This window comes from Corella eumyota, chromosome 3 (assembly GCF_963082875.1).
Source record: "Corella eumyota chromosome 3, kaCorEumy4.1, whole genome shotgun sequence".
Lineage (NCBI taxonomy): Eukaryota > Metazoa > Chordata > Ascidiacea > Phlebobranchia > Corellidae > Corella > Corella eumyota.
In genome coordinates this window covers 19,271,516-19,295,889 of record NC_137492.1, presented here as the reverse complement: position 1 = coordinate 19,295,889, position 24,374 = coordinate 19,271,516, and the positions used below count along the sequence as shown (strand labels likewise).

Here is a 24,374-nt window from a genome sequence, read left to right as displayed (position 1 = left end):
TTTTAAGTTCAGTTCAAGAAAGGTATGAAGGCCTTATTTTAATTTTGAAAAAGCTAGGTTAATCATTAAATCACATTTTTAAAAGTAACATGTGTCAAATTCCTATGCATTTTTTGCTTAGATTTTGTGACTATTCACGTAAAAAATTAATGCTTAGTGCAAGCCTGCGTGGTGTAGTGGTAAGAACACTTGCTACACCACCATGAGGTCGTGGGTTCCATCCTCACTGATCTCATGCTGTAGCGCCCTTGAGTAAGGCGATATAAACTTCTGCTGAGCCAGCACTTAATCAGCAGTATAATTATCGGGCAATTATAATCCATAATATCCCAAACTGCCAAAGGCAACTCAAGACTGGGTCGGAGTAACTAATGTTATTCTATGTTTAAGTCGCGCATTCGACTTTCCCACATCGAGGATAAAGATGTATACAAAAAAAAAAAAGCCTCTTCATTTTTAGTATAAGATATCTTACAGGGTAATTGCATGTAATGGGAAGCTTCAATCAGCAAATAAACATTGTCATCATTCAATGAAACTTTCCCAGTGTAAACATAAGTAAGCAGAATGTTCATTATATCGCCATTAACACCATTGATTTGTGCTTCAGATGAATAGTTTTCTTTCATCTAAAAATTGGAATATTAATTAACAGTAGTTTAATAGTTTTTTTTTTATAAAAACAATCTGCCTATACCTTTACTGTAAACATTTTTCTCCAAAATTCTGAAAAAGCTGAAAGAATGCATTTATGTGCACTAAACTGCTCTGTCCCAGCAACAATTCTAACATCACATGATTCTTTGGTGGTCAATCGATCTCTGTTAAATAATATTAATTTTAACACAAGAGTAGGGGCAAATTGATATGTACTAGTTAATAAAAAATAACAATTATATTTATGTCACATTTAATTATCAAAAACAAAACTTTACTTACATGTTTAACTTGTTTAATAACCAAGTAGCATGGTTGCTTTTGAAATGTTCATTAGAAGCTGATACTCCTACTGTTTCCATTTTTTCTTTAAATTAAATAACATAAAAAAATAATGTATTTAATCAGTTTAAACATACAGCCTTATACTACTTACATAAAAGATATAAAAGATACAACAAATAAACTTGTATCTTTGTTTAGTACCAGCTATTTTTAAACCTTTTCCTAACAGCTCAACCCGTTAAATAAAAAATGTGTTTTTATTTTTGTATTGTACAAAGATCTAATATTAGTTAATCATTTGCCAAAAACAAATAATGTTATACTAATAGGTTTTTCTAATTAGTAATATATTAATCATCCAGCACTTCATTTTAAGCAAAAATATTTTTTTACACACAAAGTTTATATTATTACATAGCAATTTAACATAAGTTATTTTGCATTACATAAAAAACTATTTACAAGTAACATATTTAAAACAAACAACTATATAAAAAAGGCAAAAGTATATAAGACTTTTAAAAAATGAAGAAATATGGGATATTAAAGGTTCAGGTTTAAAAAGCTAAAAACAATCATTTTTTAAACCATATTGAACTGAAAAAAGAAACACCACGACTACTTTATAGTATTATTTAAAATTCAAAAGAATTTAATTATGTTAAAGTAGGTAATTTAAAATGCAATCATAGAAGAGCCATATCGAGGTCTTTTTAATTCTGTGACCAACTGCCATTCTCCAACAGCTGGATCAAACATTTCTATCGAATTTTCAGGAATAGAACCACTATCAGGAACAACACCACAACACCTTTTTAAAATATATAAAAACCATATGTAATGGCCAACTTTATAAGTACATAAATAGTCAGCATAGAATTGTGCAATAATTAACCAACTGTTTAAATTTGGCAATCCTTAATTGTTTAAAATTTTAAACTTTTAAATGTTATTAATATTTTACCCTCCAACAACATAGATTTTTCCATCTACAACACAGGCACAATGGCCTTGTCTTGGACGACGCAATGGACTTCCAGAAACCCATTTGTTCGCCCTTGGCCGATAAATCTCAACAGTATTTAATGTATTATTACCACCATCAAAGCCACCTATAATATTTAAAATTTTCAAATACTGATGTATGCAGTGGACAACTATAGTATCTTGTGAAGCCATTTAAAAATTTTAAAGTCCATCTAACCTATGGCATAAATTTCCCCGTTAAGCTCAACAGAAGCTAAGTTATCTCTTGCACAAGACATTGAACAAGCATTTCGCCAAGAATTAGTTCTTGCATCAAACCTTTCCATAGATGAAAGGTGAGTACTCGGTGTGTATCCACCAATAACATAGAGTTGTTCTTTAATTAAAAAAATTAAAATAAAATTTAAATATAAAATTTTTTTTTTAATTTGAATTTAAAATTTAAATTTTTCGATTTACAAATTGTAATTTTTAATTTTGCAATTAAGGTGTAATTTAAATGAAGACTTTTTTGCAATATTTTGGACTAACTTTGGACACAAGACATCGTATGATCTTGTCTTTTTGTTGACATATCTGGAATTTTGTACCAATCATCCCTATCTGAAACATAAAACTCACCAGAAGAAAGCCAGCCAGAGTCATGAGCAAGTCCTCCAACAACATAGAGTGCATCTAAATATGTGTTTAATAATATTATAATTATTATTACCTAAGAAAACATATTTACGGTTTATTTAACATAAGGTAAAAGATCAACTTAAAAATTTTAACACAAAAAATATTTATTGTTTTGTATTTGATTGCTGTTACTCTACAGACAGAACAATTTTCTCTGTTAATATGTTATAGTATGTATCAAAAAATTCACCATTTAAATAGGAACTAGCCGACTGTCTTCGACCCACCATCATAGGACAAACTTCTGTCCAACCATCACTCAGGTTGTTTAAATCTAATCTTTCAACAACATCCAGTGATTTAGACTCTCCTATATCTTCTCCACCCATCAAATAAACATAATTATTAACTCGACAAGCTGTAGAATTTATACCACATTCATCTGGTTTCTAAAATGTAAAATCATCCGTTAAAATAAGATATTACTTACAGCAACATTTTATACTATTATGAATGTAAAATTAAAATTCACCACATTATATTAACAATAACATCACAACCCAACCTTCACTTAAAAATTTAGCCTACTACACCCCTTTTGAGCCTTCCATCTGTTTGTGCTGACAGTATATTGAACAACATGTCGATCAGCATTAAAGCCACCAATCATAAGAAGATTTTGAAGTTTTGCTAAAAATATTTAAACAAAACAAAATTAACTGCCATACTTTTTTTTCTACAGTTTCCAAGTCATATGAAAGTAATTGTACTTGCTTTCATTTATCAAGTAATACATACAACAATATCCAAAACTATAGACTGTATAAACAGAAAGTATCTTATTTCAAGACATTTACCAAAATTAGAAACAATTAAAAACACATAAATTTTACATTTTTTTGGTGTTTTGTTTCTATTTCGTGATCTTTGGCCATGTGATGAAGTGGACTGTTGAGTTTCTTTGTTTGGTTCCACTACTTGAGCTAGATAAAAATAAAAGTTTCAACATTTCACAGTTATGCTTTTTAGTTATACACATAGTACATTGTAATATGTTTTTTCTAGTATACAAATTACCTGGCTCATATGGTGGACTACAAGACAGTTGTGTTGGTTTTGGTGGAGCAAAACGTTGTTGAATTGCAAATATAGTTTTATCTGAGTTAATTATCAAAAGTATGTATAAGACAATATATTTTGTGACTAAAAAACTTAATTAAAAACTGAAAGGTATTAAAATTCAAAAAAGCTTAATAGAAAATTTTGAAATTAAACACCAAACAATAAATTACTTTAGTTTTAAATAATATTTTTTTAATAACTTAAAAATTAAGAATATTGTTGTTTTAACTAGCATACGCTGCTTAGAAAATGGCGATGTTGGTTCTAACACAGCAGAAGGTTGAGCTATAAGAATTGTAAATAAAAATTAAATTTTTAATTTATATAAATTTTTAATTAATTATTTAAAAGCTGTTACAGGCCTTCGAAGTTAATAAAACAAAATAAAGTAAATAAAACCATAAATGCTTTAAGGTGCTAACAAAAAATGACCAAGTTTTATTAAATTTAAACCTAGCTGAACTGGAACGCTTTTTAACACAGGTGAAGTGGAAGCAGTTGGCAAATTAAAGGCAGCATTCATCACTAACTTTGTACATTCCATTGATTGGGCAACCAGCTCCTATGAATAAAAATAATTAATATTTTAAAACAATATTGTTTCTTGGTGTTTGTACCTCTGTTGCAACAAAGTTTTGCAGAACTGTTTTTGCAAATTTTTGAAGATTAAGAAGAGTAAAAAGTTGGTAAAAATGATCTTTTCTAACTTCCTTGTCATGGTTTACCCATTTGATTATTGCTTTAAACTTTGTTTCTTCAGACATCTGTAACTTGAAAAAAAAAAATAAAAAAAAGTCTTATATACTAAAAACTAATATTAAATGAAATATTTATTACCGTATTGTCAGTCAACCCAAGAATATCTGTGACATTTTTTAAATCAAGAAGTTTGAATTTTTCCAAAACTTTTGTATCTGCCAAATTTTTCAAAATAACACTTTGAGCAAGTGCAGTGATTAAAAAAAGGTCGAACTGAACAGCACAATTTAAAGTATCAAAGCAATTATCCTTTGAAATTTTTTTTTCCAGGTATGTGATGCAATGGTCCAAAACAACTGCAAGATTTTATTATTATTTAATTTTTAAGATCAATTTTTTTTAAGTTTAAAATTTACAGGTAAAATAGAATATTATTATTCAATAAAAAACAAGTTAAAAAAGCATGATAACTTTAAGTGAAATTTTTGATAGGACAGTGAAGTATTTAAAAATTTAGAGAACCAATACCCAGATATAATCTTAGCTAGCTAACTAAAGTAAAATGGGTAAACACATTCTTAAATGCATTTGAGCGGAAAGAATATAAAGCACAAAAGCAAAACCTTTACAGAAATTTATGCTTGAATGCAAAACAATAATTTCAGAAAAATTGTGGTAACAGAAGTATAAATTATGTAGGTTTTGTACACTCTAGTATCACTAAAATTTATATGTTATTCACATACCCAATAAATTTTTCTTTAATTATAACTGGTTATAATAAAACTACTTAAAATTTACATCTTTTAACCAATTCCAAATAAGCTTCTTTTAACCAATTCCAAAATTTTAATAAAATAATGTTTCGTTATGTTTATGTAAATCACACTACTTTTAGTATAAGATAACTTACACGGTAATTGCATGTAATGGGAAGATTCAATCAGCAAGTAAACATTGTCATCATTCAATAAAACTTTCCCAGTGTAAATATAAGTAAGCAAAATATTCATTATATCACCATTAACACCATTGATTTGTGCTTCAGAAGAATAGTTTTCCTTCATCTAATAAATGACAAGCTTATAAATACCCGGGAGCATGGTGTAGTGGTAAGAACAATTGCTACACCACACATGAGGTCGTGGATTCAATCCCTCCCGATCTCAGGCTGTAACGCCCTTGAGTAAAGCGCTATAAACTCCTGCTGAACCAGCAGCTTAATTATCGGGCAATTATAATCTATAATATCGGAGTAACTAATGTTACTCTATGTTTAAGTCGCGCATTCGACTTTCCCACATCGGGGATAAAGATATATACAAAAAAAAAATTTAAACCTTATACTGTATGACAAAAAATGCATCTTAACAACATAATGAAAAATAAATATAAAACTATTTTGCCCATACCTTCACTGTAAACATTTTTCTCCAAAATTCTGAAAAAGCTGAAAGGATGCATTTATGTGCACTAAACTGCTCTGTTCCAGCAACTATTTTAACATCACATGATTCTTTGGTAGTCAATCGATCTCTAGGTTAGAATATAACATTAGGAATAACAGTTTATATAAAAATCAAGTGAGGTTTAAGATGCCATAGAAGTAACTTACATGTTTAACTTGTTTAATAACCAAGTAGCATGGTTGCTTTCAAAATGTTCAGTGGAAGATGATATTCCTACTGTCTCCATTTTATATTCCAATTTAAACAGAAATGATGTTTTCAATAAGTTTAAACATCAATACTAATGCTATTTTATAGATATAAATCAAATTTAAAGTTTTATTTAGAAACTGCACAGATATCTTAGAACACTATTTTTTAAGCTTCTATAATGAAAATATCCTTTTAACTTATTTTAAAACATCTAGCTGCCTTGAATGTAATTTTTTTCTCTAGCTTCCTGAAATTTTTTTTAAACTTCAGTTACAAAAAAGGCAAGTTTTATTTTACACACTGTGTAGATCTTTAGGAGAAATGTATGGCAATGACAAATCAGAAAAAGGGAAAACGCTTGATTACCCACTGAAATTTGGGGGTAGGTTATTATTTAAACTAATATCAACAGCTTCTCTTAGAAATGTGTTTTTATTTATTCAAATTTCTACAAAAATTGAATGTTACCTAATCATTTGCTAAAAACAAATAATGTAAACCCAATAGGTTTCTCTAGTTAAAATATATAAATTGCCAAGCCCTTAATTTCAAGCAAAAAATATTATTTTTCATTACATAAAAAAAACTGTTTACAAACTAAATATCTAAAACTAACAACTGAAGTTAAAACACATTAACAGTGTAAAAAAAATTGATAAAGAATAATAAAAAAGACATCTGGGATAATATAGGTTTAAATTTAAAAAGCTTAAAAAGAAATCATTAACCTCACAGTAATATTTTAAATTTAAAAAAACTTATATGATTATGTTAAGCTTTAAAACGCAACCATACAAGAACCATATCGTCGTCCAGTTAATTTTGTGACCAATTGCCATCTTCCTACAGCTGGATCAAACATTTCTATTGTATTTTCAGGGATAAGATGATGATTGTCATCAACACCACAACACCTTTTTAAAATATATAAAAACCATATGTGATGGCCAACCTTGTAAGTATATAAATAGTCAGCATAAAGTTGTGCAATAATTAACCAACTGTTTAAATTTGGCGACCCCTAATTGTTTAAAATTTTAAACTATTAAATGTTATCAAAATTTTACCCTCCAACAACATAGATTTTTCCATCTACCACACAGGCACAATGGCCTAGTCTTGCATGACGCAATGGATTTCCAGAAACCCATTTGTTCGCCCTTGGCCGATAAATCTCAACAGTATTTAATGTATTATTACCACCATCAAAGCCACCTATAATATTTAAAATTTTCAAATACTGATGTATGCAGTGGACAACTATAGTATCTTGTGAAGTCATTTAAAAATCTTAAAGTCCATCTAACCTATGGCATAAATTTCCCCGTTAAGCTCAACAGAAGCTAAGTTATCTCTTGCACAAGACATTGAACAAGCATTTCGCCAAGAATTAGTTCGATGATCTAACCTTTCCATAGATGAAAGGTGAGTACTCGGTGTGTATCCACCAATAACATAAAGTTGTCCTTAAATTGAAAAGTTTTAAATAAATTTAATTAAAAATGTTTTTTTTATTTTTAATTAAATTATTTTTTTTATTTACAAAATTGCAACTTTTTTTTCTATCGTGTAAATATAATTTAAATGAACATTTTTTGGACTAACCTTGGACACAAGACATCGCATGATCTTGTCTTTTTGTTGACATATCTGGGATTCTATACCAATCATCCCTATCTGAAACATAAAACTCACCAGAAGAAAGCCAGCCAGAGTCATGAGCAAGTCCTCCAACAACATAAAGTGCATCTTAGTATGTAATTAAAAATATTATAATATCTAAGAAAAACATATTTACTGTTTATTTAGCATAATGTTAAAGTACAAATTTTAAAACAAAAAATAATTAAAAATTTGTTAACGTTTTCTAATTTATTACTGTTATTGTACAGACAAAACAAATACTTTTGTTATTATTTTAGAGTATGTATGTGGAAAATTTACCAATTAAATAGGAACTGGCAGTATTACTTCTGCCACTTTTCATAGGACAAACTCTCGTCCAACCATCGCTAAGGTTATTTAAATCTAATCTTTCAACAACATCCAGTGATTTGGATTTTTTCCCTTTTTTCCCTATAACCCTTCCACCCATCAAATAAACATAATTATTAACTCGACAAGCTGTTGAACCCCAACCACATTCACTTGGTTTCTAAAATGTAAAATAATTTTGTTTAAGATAATTAAAGACTGGCAGCGTAGAGTAGTGGTTAGAACCCTTGCTTCACTACACGATGTCCTGGTTTCAATTTTTTTAAGCTGTAGTGCCAAAAACAATATCAATTTTGCTAAGCCAACACTTAATCAGTAGCTTGATTATTGGCCAGATATATTTAATAACATCCCAAACAAGTCGAGACTTGGTCAAGGTAACAAATGTTATTCTATGTTTAGGTGGTTAAGTCGATCTTTCCACATCGAGATACAAGATTTACAAAATAATGCAGTTATCTGCTTCTAGTTACTTATAAAAATAAAAAATTAAACAAGGAAAAAGACGATTTACAAAACCAAACTAAAATTGTTTACACAATTACCTTTTGTGCCTTTCACCGTTTTGAGTTAATATTATATTTAACAACATGATTATTTGCATTCAAGCCACCAATGATAAGAAGATTTTCAGTTTCTATAACAATGTTTAGTAAAACAATAATTCTATTAATGTTAGGTTAAAAATATAAAAGCAAAAACACTTATGTCATGAGCAAACATTATTTATATATTTATCACTTAATACTGACTGCAAATAACTTAAGAAATAAGAAAGTTGTAAAACCTTACAGTTTTTAAAATATTGTATATTTAAATTTAATAATTTTGCAACTCTTGGTTTAGTTAAGATACCTGGCTCTACAGGTATTGAAAACGATGACTGAAAATAAGTTGGTAATGATGGATTAGATTCATACACAGAAGTACGTTGATCTATTAGCATTGTAAATATATTTTAATCAAAGACTAATAGACTATAACATGCAATCTAAAATTTTGGTAAAATGAAAAAAACATAGCTTAGTTAAATTACCTGGCTCTATTGATGTGCTACAAGATGGTGTTGATGGTTTAATTACAACATCTGGTTCATCTAATAAATTTAGACATTTTTAAAGTAAAATTAAGAATATTATTGGTTTAATATGTAATTGAGATGACGCGTTAGTTAAACTAAATAAAATATAGTGGGTAATTCTAAAATTAACACCTGACACTACTGGATGATCTGTAACATTTAACTCAGTTAAAATAGAAGCTGTTAGTAAATTATAGGCAGCATTCATCACTAATAATGTACATTCCATTGATTGGGCAACCAACTCCTATTAAGTAAATTTATTTACATAAATAATAAATTATTTTAAACAACTACACAATTGAATGGGTAATTCTATACTTTAGAACAAAAGGTCTTTGTAAGTGAATATAAGTACCTCTGTTGCAATCAAACTTTGTAAAACATGATTTGAAAATTTTTGAAGATTAAGAAGAGAAAAAAGTTGGTAAAAATGATCTTTTCTAACTTCCTTGTCATAGTTTACCCATTTGATTATTGCTTTAAATTTTGTTTCTTCAGAAATCTGCATCTTAAAAAAGTGAAATATTTAACATGTGGTTAGCATTTTTAAACAAGTACAATCTGCAGTACAAATACCTCCTTTTTTGAAGATTTTAGAATATCTGTGACACTCTTTAGATCAAGAAATGTGAAGTTTTCCAAAATTTTTGTGTCTGTCAAATTTTTTAAAATAATTTTTTGAGAGATTGCAGTAATCGTAATTAAGTCGTACTTAACAGCACAATTTAATGCATTAAAGCAATTTTCCTTTGAAATATTTTTTTCCAGATATGTGCTGCAATGGTCCAAAATAACTGCAAAATTTTATTATTATTTAATTTTTAAAGTTAATTTTTTTTAAGTTTAAGATTTACGGGTAAAAAAGAATATTATTATTCAATAAAAAACAAGTTAAAAAATCATGATAACTTTTAGTGAAATTTTTGATAGGACAGTGAAATATTTAAAAATTTAGAGAACCAATAATAAAGCCCAGATATAACCTTAGCTAGCTAACTAAAGTAAAATGGGTAAACACATTCTTAAATGCATTTAAGCGGAAAGAATATAAAGCACAAAAGCAAAACCTTTACAGAAATTTATGCTTGAATGCAAAACAATAATTCCAAAAAAATTGTGGTAACAAGAGTATAAATTATGTAGGTTTTGTTGTACACTCTAGTATCACTAAAATTTATATGTTATTCACATACCCAATAAATTCTTCTTTAATTATAACTGGTTATAATAAAACTAAAACTACTTAAAATTTAATGTCTTTTAACCAATTCCAAATAAGCTTTATTTTAATAAAATAATGTTTCGTTATGTTTATGTAAATCACACTACTTTTAGTATAAGATAACTTACACGGTAGTTGCATGTAATGGGAAGCTTCAATTAGCAAGTAAACATTGTCATCATTCAATGAAACTTTCCCAGTGTAAACATAAGTAAGCAGAATGTTCATTATATCGCCATTAACACCATTGATTTGTGCTTCAGAAGAATAGTTTTCTTTCATCTAATAAATGACAAGCTTATAAATCCCGGCAGCATGGTGTAGTGGTAAGAACAATTGCTACACCAAACATGAGGTCATGGATTCAATCCCCACTGATCTCATGCTGTAACGCCCTTGAGTAAAGCGATATAAACGGCATAATCTCCTGCTGAGCCAACACTTAATCGACAGCTTAATTATTGGACAATTATAATCTATAATATCCCAAACTGCTGAAGGCAACTCGAGACTGGAGTTGGAGTAACTGAGAAAAAAATTTAAACCTAATACTGTATGACAAAAAATGCGTCTTAACAACATAATGAAAAATAAATATAAAACTATTTTGTTCATACCTTTACTGTAAACATTTTTCTCCAAAATTCTGAAAAAGCTGAAAGAATGCATTTATGTGCACTAAACTGCTTTGTTCCAGCAACTATTTTAACATCACACGATTCTTTGGTAGTCAATCGATCTCTAGGTTAGAATATAACATTAGGAATAACAGTTTATATAAAAATCAAGTGAGGTTTAAGATGCTATAGAAGTAACTTACATGTTTAACTTGTTTAATAACCAAGCAGCATGGTTGCTTTCAAAATGTTCAGTAGAAGATGATATTCCTACTGTCTCCATTTTATATTCCAATTTAAACAGAAATGATGTTTTCAATAAGTTTAAACATGAATACTAATGCTATTTTATAGATATAAATCAAATTAAAAGTTTTATTTAGAAACTGCACAGATATCTTAAAAACACTACTTTTTAAACTTTTATAATAAGAATATCCTTTTAAGTAAAAACCTTTAGCTGCCTAAAATGTAACTTTTTTCTCTAGCTGCCTAGAATGTTTTTCCAGGCTGAAGTTTCCTGAAGTCAAAAAGCAAGTTTTATTTTACACACTGTGTAGATCTTTAGGAGAAATGTATGGCAATGACAAATCAGAAAAAGGGAAAACGCTTGATTACCCACTGAAATTTGGGGGTAGGTTATTATTTAAACTGTCTTTAACAGCTTCTCTTAGAAATGTGTTTTTATTTCAGTAAGTTTATACATAGATCTAATGTAACCTAATCATTTGCTGAAAACAAATAATGTAAACCCAACAGGTTTCTCTAATTAGAAATATATAAATTGCCAAGCACTACTCTTTAAGAAATATTAGTTTTTTTACACACACAAGTTAAAAAATATATAAAAAATAAAACATTAAAATTTAAATATTTACTAAGGTAAAAAAAGGTTTACAATATTATTAAAAAAGTGCAGAAATCTAGGTATTACAGGTTTACATTTAAAAAGCTACAAAAAAAAAAACAATTTTTTAAATCAAATTAAACTGTTAGATTTACTGCGTGATAAATATTACGTTTAGAACACTAAAGCAAAACTTTAGAAAAAATTAATTATGTTTAAGTAAATAAGTTAAAATGCAACAACAGAAGAATCATATCGTGGTCTAGTTAATTTTGTGACTAATTGCCATTCTCCAACAGCAGGATCAAACATTTCTATGGAATTTTGAGCAATACAAATACTTCCTTGATTCTTACACCTATTTTAAAATATATTAAAACTTTTTTTACTGACATAAAATATAATAGCAAAAAGAACTAAGCTTTGATTTTGGTAAGTTTCGGATGGTAAAAATAAATTAAAAATTTGCCCTACTAGCACATTCATAAATAGACAAAAATGAGCAAAACTAACACATTCATAAATAGACAAAAATGAGCAAAAAAAACTGAAGTAATTACAGTCTCCCAAAACTTCATATGCCTCATCTTAATCTATATATAGTACAGTTTAGTAAAGAATATGTATATATTGGCATGTATTTCCATTTATATACCCACAGAACAAGAGCAACTGCTGTTCGTGGTGCACAGGTAAATTATTATATGGGCAAATATCTGATGAATTTAGAGCATTGTTATAAAGCGGACTATCAACAAGTTGTAATAATTTAAATTATTAATATTTTACCCGCCAACAACATAGATTTTTCCATCTACAACACAGGCACAATGTTGTTTTCTTGCATGAAGCAATGAACTTCCAGAAACCCATTTGTTCGCCCTTGGCCGATAAATCTCAACAGTATCTAATGTATTATTACCACTATCGCCACCTAAAATAATAAGCATTTATAAATACTAAGGATAGCATAAAAAAGTATCTTGTACAGCTAACTTAAAGTACCCTAAAAAATCCATCTAATCTAACCTATTGCATAAATTTCCCCATTAAGCTCAACAGAAGCTAAGTCATCTCTTGCACAAGACATTGAAGATGCATTTCGCCAAGAATTAGTTCGATGATCTAACATTTCCATGGACGATAGCCTAGTACTTGGTGTGTATCCACCAATAACATAGAGTTGCCCTATGAATATATTTAAAAAACTAAAACAGCAATATTTTCGTATATAAAAAAAAAAATATTCATATTAAACAAGTTTTCCTAAAATTTACAAACTCTTACCACAAATACTTTATTAAAAACGTAAATTTTACTTTAATGTAAAAAGGCTGACTATACTTCTTCATTTAGTGAGTGTATAAGATAACTTGCCCCACAGTTAAACCTTGGTATACCAGTTTCAAATATTATAAGTAAGCACCTTAACATTCAGCTTTTAACAAGTAGTATATAAATAAATATTTTTAACAATATGTTATACTAACGTCCAATACAACGCATTGCATGATCTTGTCTTCTTATAATTAAGTCTGGAATTTTGTACCAAACGTCTCTTTCTGAATCATAAAATTCACCAGAAGAAAGCCAGCCAGAGTCATGAGCAAGTCCTCCAACAACAAAAATGTCATCTACACAAACAAACTAGTTACAAGAGATAACTAATTGAAAGATGAGAAATTATTTAAAAAACATAAATAAAATAAATGTAAGTTCTTTAAAAAATATTTTATTAAAAAATACACACTTCCTCTTAAACTAAATAATAAAATTAAGAAATTTAAAATTTTGTTATTTTATTTTTTATAACACAGCAAACATAGTTTATTTACATATATTTTAAATTTAGCAAAATAGATATTTTTATTATTTTTTTCCAGTGGCCAATTAATTATTATCCCAATATTAATCTAGAGTTAAACCATAGATTTACCATCAATACACGAACTAGCGGCATGTTTTCTGCCTATCATCATAGAGGTAACTTCTTCCCAGCCTTTATTCATTTCATTTAAATCAAATCTTTCAACAACATCAAGTGCTTTGGATTTTTCCGTCACCCCTCCACCCATCACATAAACATGATTTTTGGTTCGACATGCAGTTGAGTACAAACCACATTTACTTGGTTTCTAAAAACAAATACATTTATGGTATGACAAACAGGGTGGTGTAGTGGTAAGAACACTTGCTACACCACACATTATAATCTATAATATCCCAAACTGCCACAGGCAACTCGAGACTGGGTTGGAGTAACTGATGTTACTTTATGTTTAATCGCGCATTCGACTTTCCCACATTGAGAATAAAACTATATACAAAAAAAACAAGCAGTTTACTTAAACTGGTTACTTTCAACTGAAATAATAAAATATAATTTACTTCATTTTATAAAAAAGGCAACAAATCTAATATAATCTTTAAAAATATTTACTTTTCGTGCTTTCCACTTTTTGGTGTTAATATTAAATTGTGCAACATGATGAGCATCACTGCCAATTATAAGAAGATTTTCAACTGTTGGTATAATAATGTTTAATTACAATCACAAAGTCAAATAAAAAATTAATTAATTTAGGGACAAACATAAAAAAGGACAGTCTGGATCACCATTTTTATTACCTGGTGAATATTGGTTACGTGACTGCAAATAATCGAATATTCGAGATGCTGCAACTTCTACATCCAATACTTCTAAAAACAGTATTTCTTAAAATTTAATTTTTCTACCATGATGTTAATTAAACTAAAGTGAAAGCTTAAGTTAATTAGGTATAGTTATTAATTTTTAAATATATACCAGGTTCTGTTTGGATATCTTTATTATTTGATTCAGGTAAAATGGGAGCTGTTGGTAAATTAAAGGCAGCATTCATTACCAACTTTGTACACTCAAATGACTGGGCAACCAACTCCTAAAAATAAAAATAATTAAAACTTTTACACAGTTAATTAAGAAATACTAAAAAACAAAGCTGAAAGTAAATGTAAGTACCTCTGTTGCAATAAAGTTTTGTAAAATCTCCTTGGAAAAATTTTGAAGATCAAGAAGAGTAAAAAGTTGGTAAAAATTTTCTTTTCTAACTTCTTTGTCAGAGTTTACCCATTTGATTATTGCTTTGAACTTTGTTTCTTCAGAAATCTGTGTTTAAAATGGTACAAAAATTTATTAAATGATAAGTTGTATGTATTAAATATAAACTAATGAACAAATACCATTTTGTGTGATGAATTAATCAAATCTATAACATTTTTCAATTCAAGATTCATGAATTTTTCCAAAATCTCTCCATCAGCCAAACTTTTTATAATAATCTTTTGAGAAATTTTAGTGATTTTAACTAAATCGTATTTTACAGCACAATTTAAAGCATCGAAGCAATTTTCTTCTGATAGATTTTTCTCCAAATATGTGCTGCAATGATCCAAAATAACTGCAACATTTAAATATTATTAATAAAATATTATAGATTATAATTGTCCGGTAATTATCATGCTGATTAAGTGCTGGCTCAGCAGTTTATAACGCTTTACTCAAGGGCGCTGCAGCATGAGATCAGTGGGGAAAGATCCCACAATCTTATGGTGGTGTAGCAAGTGTTCTTACCACTACACCCAGCTGCCGGTGTATATAACTGGTAATGATTAATTAACTTTAGTTTATGTAGCAAATCTTTTTGTATTTTTTTCCTTCAACATTAATAAAATAATATAAAGGACTATTCATGGTAAATAAAGTAAATCACTTGATCTCTTGTATAAGATATCTTACAGGGTAATTGCATGTAATGGGAAGATTCAATCAGCGAGTAAACATTGTCATCATTTAATGAAACTTTCCCAGTGTAAATATAAGTAAGCAGAATGTTCATTATATCGCCATTAACACCATTGATTTGTGCTTCAGAAGAATAGTTTTCTTTCATCTGAATAAAAAAACAATATTGAATACAAAAGTTGACTTCGTCATAACTACTACAATTTTGCCCATACCTTCACTGTAAACATTTTTCTCCAAAATTCTGAAAAAGCTGAAAGGATGCATTTATGTGCACTAAACTGCTTTGTTCCAGCAACTATTTTAACATCACATGATTCCTTGGTAGTCAAACGATCTCTAGCAAGTGACAAATAAATTAATTTAACACATGAGATGAAAAATAAAGCAGATTGATATGTGTTAGTTTAAGATATATTTTATAATTATTATATTAAATGTCTCTATCCCTAACAATTACCAGCAACACGGTGTAGTGGTAAGAACACTTGCTACACCACACATGAGGTCTTGGGTTCAATCCCAACTGCTATTGTGCTCTAGTGCCCTTGAGTTAAGCGCTATAATCGGAATAAACTCATGTTGAGCCTGAGTCAGCACTTACTCAGCAGCAAAACTATCAGGAAAATTTAATCTATAATATCCCAAACTGCGTCAACTTGAGGCTAGGTCAGGGTAACAGTTGTTACTCTATGTTTATGTCGTGCAGTCGACCCTCCCACATTGAGGATAAAGATATATATACAAAAAAAAAAAAAAATTAACAAGACAAAACTTTACTTACGTGTTTAACTTATTTAATAACCAAACAGCATGATTGCTTTCAAAATCTTGATTAAAAGATTTAAATATATTAAAAGATGATATTCCTACTGTCTCCATTTTAAAACTTAAAGAAGTCCAACAAGTATTCACACTAACAACAGACTAACATCTGAATATAAAAATATGCTGGTTAAACAATACGTCTTATATTACAAACAACAAGAGATAGCTATATAAGTTTATAAAATATAAATAAATTAAAAATAGTTAAAAAATCCTTTTAATCTTCTATATTTCAAATAAATTCTAATGCTAGGTTTTGCAGGACCATATTTACTAATAATCTGATAGTAAATCCCCTAAATAGAAGTATCACTTTGCAGAAAATCTTTAAATAAGTGCTACGAAATATATTCATCATTCAATATGGTTAAAATACGTAGTAAAGGCATAATACAAAACAAATATTATTTAAAAAAAGTTAAATAACGGAACAATGCGTATCCATATGTTAGGCTGAGAGACTACAACGCTAATAATAAAGCGAGTCATTACTAAAAATATATTTTAAGGCCTACTTCGATCTTTACAATTGACGTGGGTTGAATCAATTGTATTGTTTGTGTAGAGTTACCGCGTCATAACAATAAAACAATACACAATTTAGGCTTGTGAGTTTATTGTTAACCTTTTATACGTATCCAATCTTCAGTTGCACTAATTAACGTTTCCACATAACAGCTATGAACTGTATACAACGTTATGTGGAAATAATTTGTACCTTAGTACGTTTGTTATATCCCATCAAAAGGATTGGTTTTTAATATTTTTAACGGGTAAAGGTGTGCCATTGGGACGTGTTTAAGCTATCCGTAAACGCCAAACTTAAGGGCGAATAATGCGTTGGTGCGGCTCAAACCTGAAATCTTTTAAAAGCAATTTGTTTTTATGCCATATTTTATGTTTTTCTATCTAAATTATATAGTTGGTGGTTTACGTTCAAAAAATGTAGACAACGGTTATACATTTTATCATGCTTTGTGTATTATACTGATAATATCTTTATAAACTTTTCGAAAAACCACACGAAATGTCTGAGTGTCAAAGAGATATTAAAATTTTATTAATTTTTTCTAGGTGTAAGTTTATATAAACCTGCAGCTACAGCTAAGATCGACGATTATCTTTTTTAATCTTTATTTTTATCACTTTACCAGTAATCATTTAAATTGTAGTTAGCATAAGTTTAATTGCAACTTTTACATTTAATTTATATTTTTTGTTAAATAATTTGATATTATTTAGTTAATTAGGATTAAGATAATTAGTTAATAATTGTAACTTACACCCTTTTTCATGTAAATATGGTTAAATTGAAGTTTTAAAAGTGGTATTTAAATTTTATCCGCATTTGATAATTTCTTGTTAAAAATGATTAAACAAAAATGTTGTGTAAACCTTTTTTATTACCAAAATATTTACACTGAAAAAGCAATTAAAAAATTCGCAGAATCTTAACTGTACAAGGCTCCTTCAGGGCTTATTTAGAGCGCTAGGTCGCATAAATTATAAAGATGATTTAAGGCATATAGACTATATACATCATAAAACTATTAAGGTTAGGACTTTAAAAAAACAAATTTTTTTGTTTATAGGCAATTAAAAAGTCGTAAAATACAGTTTTTATGTTATTTCTTCCGGACAATTAAGTTATTTAAATGTCTATTGCATTTTAGTTTACTCTGTCGATGAGTAGCGATATTAAAACTCGATTTTTTACGGTAATTCGTTAAACGTTTATCACCGGTCGCTTACACTTGATAGTGACTTAAACCAGTAGCCCCCGGCGCTTAAAACCGGATCAGTTTGTAAGCGAGAAAGTTGGCGAAGGCCACCGCAAAAAAAATTGTCGCGGATATCTGACATTAAACTATAAGCGTTTTAATCGAAAAATCTGCTGGTATGAGCATAGGTCTCTAAATTATGACCTATTAATTGACTTACGCAAAGTTTACTGGCTTTTTATTTCGGCTTTGTTAGAACAGATAGATTTAAGCTAGCCCTGGAATTTGGTTGTTTACAGATCCGTCGAATTTTCTTTTAATTCGTCTCAAGTGTTTTTACTTATCCTGACGTAGCATCTAATCACGTTGTCGCCGAAAATATATAAGCTAGGACAAAATTAATTGCTTATAAGTTTAAGATTAGGTATTTCTCAATACAGAGCAAATACGCCTTAGAATTAGATGTAATTGGGATTATATATTTAGTCCAATGCTGATATTACCATACCGCACACAGCGTAGCCTAAGTCAGATTTTACAGAAGAAACTATATTTAAAAAAAGTTAGAATATTACGCCTAATCTAACACCACATTGTACCTATAAATTTATGACAGTAAGGTTACGGAAAGTGTTTTGAAAGTTAAACTAAAAAGATATCATAAAGCAAAGTTAACAAAAACACATCAAAATGGATGAATATTTAAAGAGGGATTATTTATTTATAAACTTTTAAACCGTCAACTTATCGTTTAAATAATTTAGCTTAATCTATTTGTAACCAAAACTTACGCTTTTATTTATCAAAAAATGTAATAAATAAATGAATTACAGAATATGGATATATTTAAATTATTTGGCCAACAACATAAAGCAATTAGATTGACGACTGTAGTTGTTTTAATTAGTTTACTCCAATTAGAAGACTGTTTGGGAAGTGAAAGACAAATTAGAGCTACTACGACAGGTAACATCGCCCATTGTTTATATACAGTTTAACTTAAGTAACTTTAAACATCAACAAAGCTTTATATTAAACACAAAAAACACCATATATTCATTTTTAAATTTTGCTAATATATATATTGTTTTTGGCGTTTAAGACAAGTTAAAAATTAGGTTACTGCGTAGGTAATTGTATGTAATTATTATTTATGTCTTGTTTAAAACTTACGTTGAACGACAAAATATGTAACACTTTGTATACACCTGTACAAAACACCAATTATATGATATTTACACAAGTTTACCAATTTACATGCTAAATTATTAACACACTTTTGTACTTGATTTTGTTAATTAAAACACTGTTATATTTATACTAATGTATCTTCAACAGAGCGACAAGTAATCTCATGTAACAAAGCAACGATACGACTGGAATGCGATCCTAGCACTTCAGTCTACGTTGTCACAGCAGCGTACGGGAGGTCATCAGAGTCAGATTATATTTGCCTTAGCGATAGTGGGGCCAGAAAACAAGTTTGTTCTACACCAGATGTCACTGAGCGTACCAGGGATATTTGTCTGGGATTGCAGTCGTGTATTTTAAGAGTAAACGAAGAAACTCTGGGTACAAGTTACGAACAAGACGGGGAAAGATGTTATGACGGGGATAACTACTTAAACCTTTCCTACAACTGCGTCCCGGGTAAGTTTTACACCCTAAATCTAGATAAACTTTATCAGATATTACAACGAAGACCAATTTACAAAATTTGCATACAAAATGAAGCCAAATTATCGTTTTTTTATTTCATTTAAATGTAATTTTGTAATTTAATTCAATGACAATTTACTAAAATCTTTTTTGTACAGATTGTCCTGCGCCCGTATTAGGAAACGGTGTTATATCGATTGGCAACAACTACGCAGTCAATGACACGATAGAGGTCAGATGCGCAAAAGGTTATCAAGTGACCTCGCAGAGTGAAAACTCGGTGTCTGAATTGCGGTGTCTCGACAGCGGGACGTGGTCGCACAGCGTCGTCCAATGCGAAGGTAAGGATAATTAATTCGTGATACCTGTCATAGCGTCGGATTACGAGCCAAAAGGTTTCGAGTTCGAGCCGCACCAATGTCATAGTATATTTATCTGCAAGCCCGGCGTTTACGAATTGCTTAAAACACGACACAACTGCACACCATTTTTTCAAAATATATAAAACCCAATACTTTTAAGTAATTTAAACTGAAAAACTTCGAATTGGTAAAAATTAAAATTAAGAAAAACAATTTTCTAATATAATCTGTTTTAAGTAAATAGTTAAACTATTTAAAGCCCTCACGTTTTAATCCGAGGTGTGGTCTGTCGCTCAACAAAAATGTAAACTTTTACCTATTTGATAAAATCAATTTCAAATCTTCTCCGAAATTCCCCCACGAGACATTTTCCGAGTCTATAAAAACAATAATTATGTGTAATAAACTGACTCACTTTTTAATGGAAATTTTATCACATTTTTTCCCAATAATAATAAGGGATTTATACAATTTACTTCAAAAAATTTGAATTTTAAACTTCCATTTAAATAATTTTTTACTTTTCGTTTGCGTTACCTTGTAAGGTAAGGTAATAGGTTTTATATTTTATTAGGAAAGGGTGTGCTATTGTGACGTGTTTAAGCTATCTGTAAACGTCAGACTCAAGGGCGAATAATGTGGCATTGGTGCGGCTCAAACCCATAACCTTAAAGGCCTGTATTAACTTAACTATTTTTGTTTAAGATATAAACGAATGCCTCCAAGAAAATCTATGTGATTGGCACGCCAACTGTTTGAACACGAGAGGGAGCTATACTTGTAGTTGTGGCAACGGATTTACAGGCGACGGTTACTCGTGTAACGCTTTTAACGAGGATCGGAGTTGGATAACAGACTCAGCGAGTAAGTTAAGCTTAAGCGTAGTTTAACATATCTATAAATAGTAGTACTGTAAGCTTTAATGTATGCCCACATTTTTCTAATTATAGATGTGGTTAAAATTGACGATGCCCACTAATATGAATTTTAAACCTGTGTTATATAAAAACGCCTACATTTCAAAACAACAACGTTTTAAATTTAAATCCAACCTCCAATTAAACTGGATTGGAGTCTAACTTTAAATCCGATTTATTAAACCTAACGAAAAACACTTCAAGTCACAGTCAAGTGTTTACTGTTGTGTTCTGCAACAAGAAATTGTGTTATTCTGTAAAAAACATGACACACGTTTTGTTGCTTGGTTTACAACATATTTAATTGCACCTGAACCTTGAAACACCGATCCTTAATATCATGTTAAGCTGGTAATTTAATTGAGACAACATATAATTAATTATCCAATACTTGTTCAGATGAGACGTTTAACCTAGTTTCGGACCCGAATTGTGGAGGCAAAATTTACGAAAACAACGGCGTAATCGAGACCCCTAACTACCCAGGGGCTTACCCTACTTCGTCACAATGTCAGTGGGTGATTATCGCCGAGCCAGGTCACGTGATTGAGCTGAAATTTACGTCGTGAGTAAACAAAAAGTCGACATAAAGTTTGTGCAATTTTAGTAACCGTTTAGTTTAGATTAACTGCAAAACCTAAAGCGTTAAAATTTGTTCTTTATATACTGAAAAACTGTCTTCACAAACAAACAGAATAACTATATGCAATAACTGACCAGTAAAATGGTGTTAAAATAAGTTGAAGCACAAACATAAATGCAAATTACTTTACAGGTTTGCTATGGAAGGAAAGGTTATTAACCGAGGTTGTGTAAGAGATAAATTAACAATATTTAACGGTGGGACAGACAACCCAAATAACTGGATCACAACATTATGCGGTGATGAAGACCCAGCCCCTTTACAATCCACCACCAACATGCTAAGACTTGAGTTCTCAGCCGATGCCGATATTTCTTATTCAGGATTCCAAGCGCATTTTAATGCACTCGACCTTAATGCTTGTAAGTTTATGTATATATAAGAATACTATTGGACAGTTTGTGTAATTTAGAGGCCTTTGTTGTAGTAAAAATTACTATTTTTCGGTGCGCGGGAAAGTTTTCCCAAGTTCTATTGAATTTAATAACAAATTCCAAACACATTAAACTTGTCTTATTGTTTTGTTTTAGATTGCATGAACTTTAATCATCAAACTCACGAAGGAGTGGTAATACAAGAAGGTACAACCAACTCCACAGTGCCATCTGGCGACGTAGTTTTATTGGGCTGCGCTGAAGGATATTATAATACTACTGCACACAGTGAACGAAGATGCTCAAATAAACGAACGTGGAACGATATTAGTAACCCATGTATACGTAAGTAACAGTTAATTGCATAAGGTTTAGAAAAAAACGTGTTTTTTCACATCACGTTATGATAATAGTTTTTTTGGGGGAAGCGTGGGCTATTTAAAAAGATATGGCATTAGTGCGACTCAAACCCGAAACCTTTTAGCTAGTAAGCCGACGCCATAACCGGTATAACACACTTACAGACTCAAGTGTCAATAAATATTATATTTATAGCGGTAGCTTGTGGAGATCCTTACTTTGTGCCCAACTCAAACTTGCTCTTAAACGGAACATCGATAGACTATCGATACGGGGCTTTCCCTATCGCCTACTCATGTGCAGATGGGTTCAAGTTTACCCAGAAGAGAAGTGTTCAGTATGTGATCACCTGTGATAAGTTTGGGCAGTGGTCAAATCAAATGGACGAAATATTTCCATCATGTGAAGGTAAAAAAACTGATTTTAAACAGCAGAAAAATTGGTCAAGTTGTTCGCTTGTAGAATTCAAATAACTACTACAGCTTTGTTAACTTTAAATATCCTTTTTATAACAATTACTTGCACATTATCTGCTGTCTTTGATGTACCATAAAAGGCTTATTTTAAATTGTAGACAACAAAGATGTGCTGTTTCTATTTAAAAACTTAAACAACAGTCAGTATTAAATACATCTTACTTCTTATAGCGATCACTTGTATCATATCACCCGACGTATTCGACGTTCCAAGCGGTAGTGCGAGTGTATTTGATAGAAATAATAATCCACTCAGTGCAACAAAGGGAGATGAGGTTGGGTATAGGTCTTATGTGTCGTACAGTTGTATGGAAGGTTATGTCTTGATCGGGGATAAAATGCGAACTTGTACGGGCGAGAGAAAGGGTTGGTCCGGTCGATCGTTTCTCTGCGAAGAAGGTATGTTTTGACCAACAAGAAAGTTCATGTTTTACATGCCAATCAATGTAAGTTTATAGAAATTAAATTTCTCGATTTTAACGTGCTCCTTATTCTTCTAGATAATGGAATTCCTGGTTTAAACAACTTTCAAATTGCACTGATTGCCTCCATTCTTAGCGGCGTAGTTATTATCATTATTGGATCCGCCTTGCTCTATTGCTGTCTTAGAGGAAAAAAACAAAAGCAGTATAAGTTAGAAAAACATCGAAATCATAGAGAACATATACCAAGAAAGAGGAAATATAAATCTCAACCCGTTTCGTTCCGGCCCCGTAAAAGTCACGATTTTACTTATTCTTCGTCCTACATGAGTCCTATACAATACGATGGTTACGATAGACGGGTATCAAGACCCAAAAACAATTACCCTACTTCGGAGTATAGTACAAATCCACGTGATACAGCGTACGTCAAACAGCATCAACTGCCTACCGCGATTCACCCGCAAAATGGGCGAGCATGGTATTCTTCAACTGATGCATCACAACCGCAAGTGATCGCTAGAGAGCCGACCGGTTACGTAAACTCCGCTTATGAAGGACAGTCTGGTTATAACACTAATAATACCAACCCTGGCTCGGAAGGCTCGCTAAGGCCAATAAATTACGAAATTTTTCGCAGTTACTAAGCTATCTTAATGTAATCCGTATATATTTATATCGCATTTAGTTCAATTACTATCTAATCTATTTCTGCATTTTTTAGATAATGCCAGCGAATTTTATGATTATAACTTAAAAATTAACTTAATTTAGTCAGTCCTTTGCCTTAGTCGTTATGACATCCCATTATGCATTAATTGTAATATAGATTTAAAATTTTAGGGCAGTACTGTTACGTTGTCTCTTGTTAATATATTGTTTGCCAAAAAATAAAGTTAAACTGTCAGATAAGTTATAATTGCTTTGCAAGTACAACATTTAGTTTGGTTTTCTTTAAATGGCCTTAAATACCAAGGAAATTGCTTAAAATACTTGTTTATGAGCAAACAAGACTTTGAATTCGACAATTT

The 24,374-nt window shown here is 30.1% G+C and overlaps 4 protein-coding genes across 9 annotated transcripts; 1 reads left to right on the top strand and 3 right to left on the bottom strand.

The window, feature by feature from the left end:
* Positions 1 to 1,306: 1,306 nt before the first annotated feature.
* Positions 1,307 to 6,128, bottom strand: LOC145745293 (kelch-like protein 25). Of its 4 annotated transcripts, none has more exons than XM_082563326.1 (15): positions 5,987 to 6,128; positions 5,784 to 5,907; positions 5,285 to 5,438; positions 4,510 to 4,727; positions 4,290 to 4,442; positions 4,126 to 4,234; positions 3,910 to 3,957; positions 3,628 to 3,708; positions 3,444 to 3,533; positions 3,139 to 3,240; positions 2,801 to 2,992; positions 2,461 to 2,604; positions 2,147 to 2,305; positions 1,907 to 2,054; positions 1,307 to 1,753 (listed from the first exon to the last, which is right to left on the bottom strand). In XM_082563326.1, the coding sequence occupies exons 1-15, from the start codon at positions 6,064 to 6,066 to the stop codon at positions 1,618 to 1,620; spliced, it is 1,938 nt and encodes a 645-aa protein (XP_082419452.1). In that variant the 5' UTR covers positions 6,067 to 6,128; the 3' UTR covers positions 1,307 to 1,617. The 4 variants fall into 4 exon arrangements, with proteins under 4 accessions (XP_082419452.1, XP_082419454.1, XP_082419453.1 ...); XM_082563328.1 differs by having other exon boundaries at positions 2,551 to 2,604; XM_082563327.1 differs by having other exon boundaries at positions 4,290 to 4,436.
* Positions 6,129 to 8,053: 1,925 nt separating this feature from the next.
* Positions 8,054 to 11,295, bottom strand: LOC145745547 (kelch-like protein 3). 2 transcript variants are annotated; one of them, XM_082563657.1, is made up of 10 exons: positions 11,154 to 11,295; positions 10,951 to 11,074; positions 10,462 to 10,615; positions 9,688 to 9,905; positions 9,467 to 9,619; positions 9,241 to 9,355; positions 9,064 to 9,123; positions 8,883 to 8,963; positions 8,573 to 8,664; positions 8,054 to 8,187 (listed from the first exon to the last, which is right to left on the bottom strand). In XM_082563657.1, exons 1-9 carry the CDS (start codon positions 11,231 to 11,233, stop codon positions 8,585 to 8,587), a joined length of 1,065 nt encoding a protein of 354 aa, XP_082419783.1. In that variant the 5' UTR covers positions 11,234 to 11,295; the 3' UTR covers positions 8,054 to 8,187; positions 8,573 to 8,584. The 2 variants fall into 2 exon arrangements, with proteins under 2 accessions (XP_082419783.1, XP_082419784.1); XM_082563658.1 differs by having other exon boundaries at positions 9,467 to 9,613.
* A 357-nt stretch (positions 11,296 to 11,652) lies between these two features.
* On the bottom strand, positions 11,653 to 16,511 carry LOC145745691 (kelch-like protein 38). 2 transcript variants are annotated; one of them, XM_082563833.1, is made up of 13 exons: positions 16,366 to 16,511; positions 15,797 to 15,920; positions 15,576 to 15,729; positions 15,020 to 15,237; positions 14,799 to 14,945; positions 14,604 to 14,718; positions 14,426 to 14,497; positions 14,238 to 14,320; positions 13,734 to 13,932; positions 13,288 to 13,431; positions 12,827 to 12,985; positions 12,587 to 12,731; positions 11,653 to 12,155 (listed from the first exon to the last, which is right to left on the bottom strand). In XM_082563833.1, exons 1-13 carry the CDS (start codon positions 16,461 to 16,463, stop codon positions 12,026 to 12,028), a joined length of 1,788 nt encoding a protein of 595 aa, XP_082419959.1. In that variant the 5' UTR covers positions 16,464 to 16,511; the 3' UTR covers positions 11,653 to 12,025. The 2 variants fall into 2 exon arrangements, with proteins under 2 accessions (XP_082419959.1, XP_082419960.1); XM_082563834.1 differs by having other exon boundaries at positions 14,426 to 14,494.
* A 2,455-nt stretch (positions 16,512 to 18,966) lies between these two features.
* On the top strand, positions 18,967 to 24,233 carry LOC145746021 (uncharacterized). Its single transcript, XM_082564199.1, has 10 exons — positions 18,967 to 19,096; positions 19,469 to 19,780; positions 19,948 to 20,130; positions 20,857 to 21,015; positions 21,468 to 21,633; positions 21,844 to 22,073; positions 22,242 to 22,430; positions 22,641 to 22,853; positions 23,093 to 23,320; positions 23,422 to 24,233. The coding sequence occupies exons 1-10, from the start codon at positions 18,967 to 18,969 to the stop codon at positions 23,988 to 23,990; spliced, it is 2,379 nt and encodes a 792-aa protein (XP_082420325.1). The 3' UTR covers positions 23,991 to 24,233.
* The last annotated feature ends 141 nt before the right edge of the window (positions 24,234 to 24,374 follow it).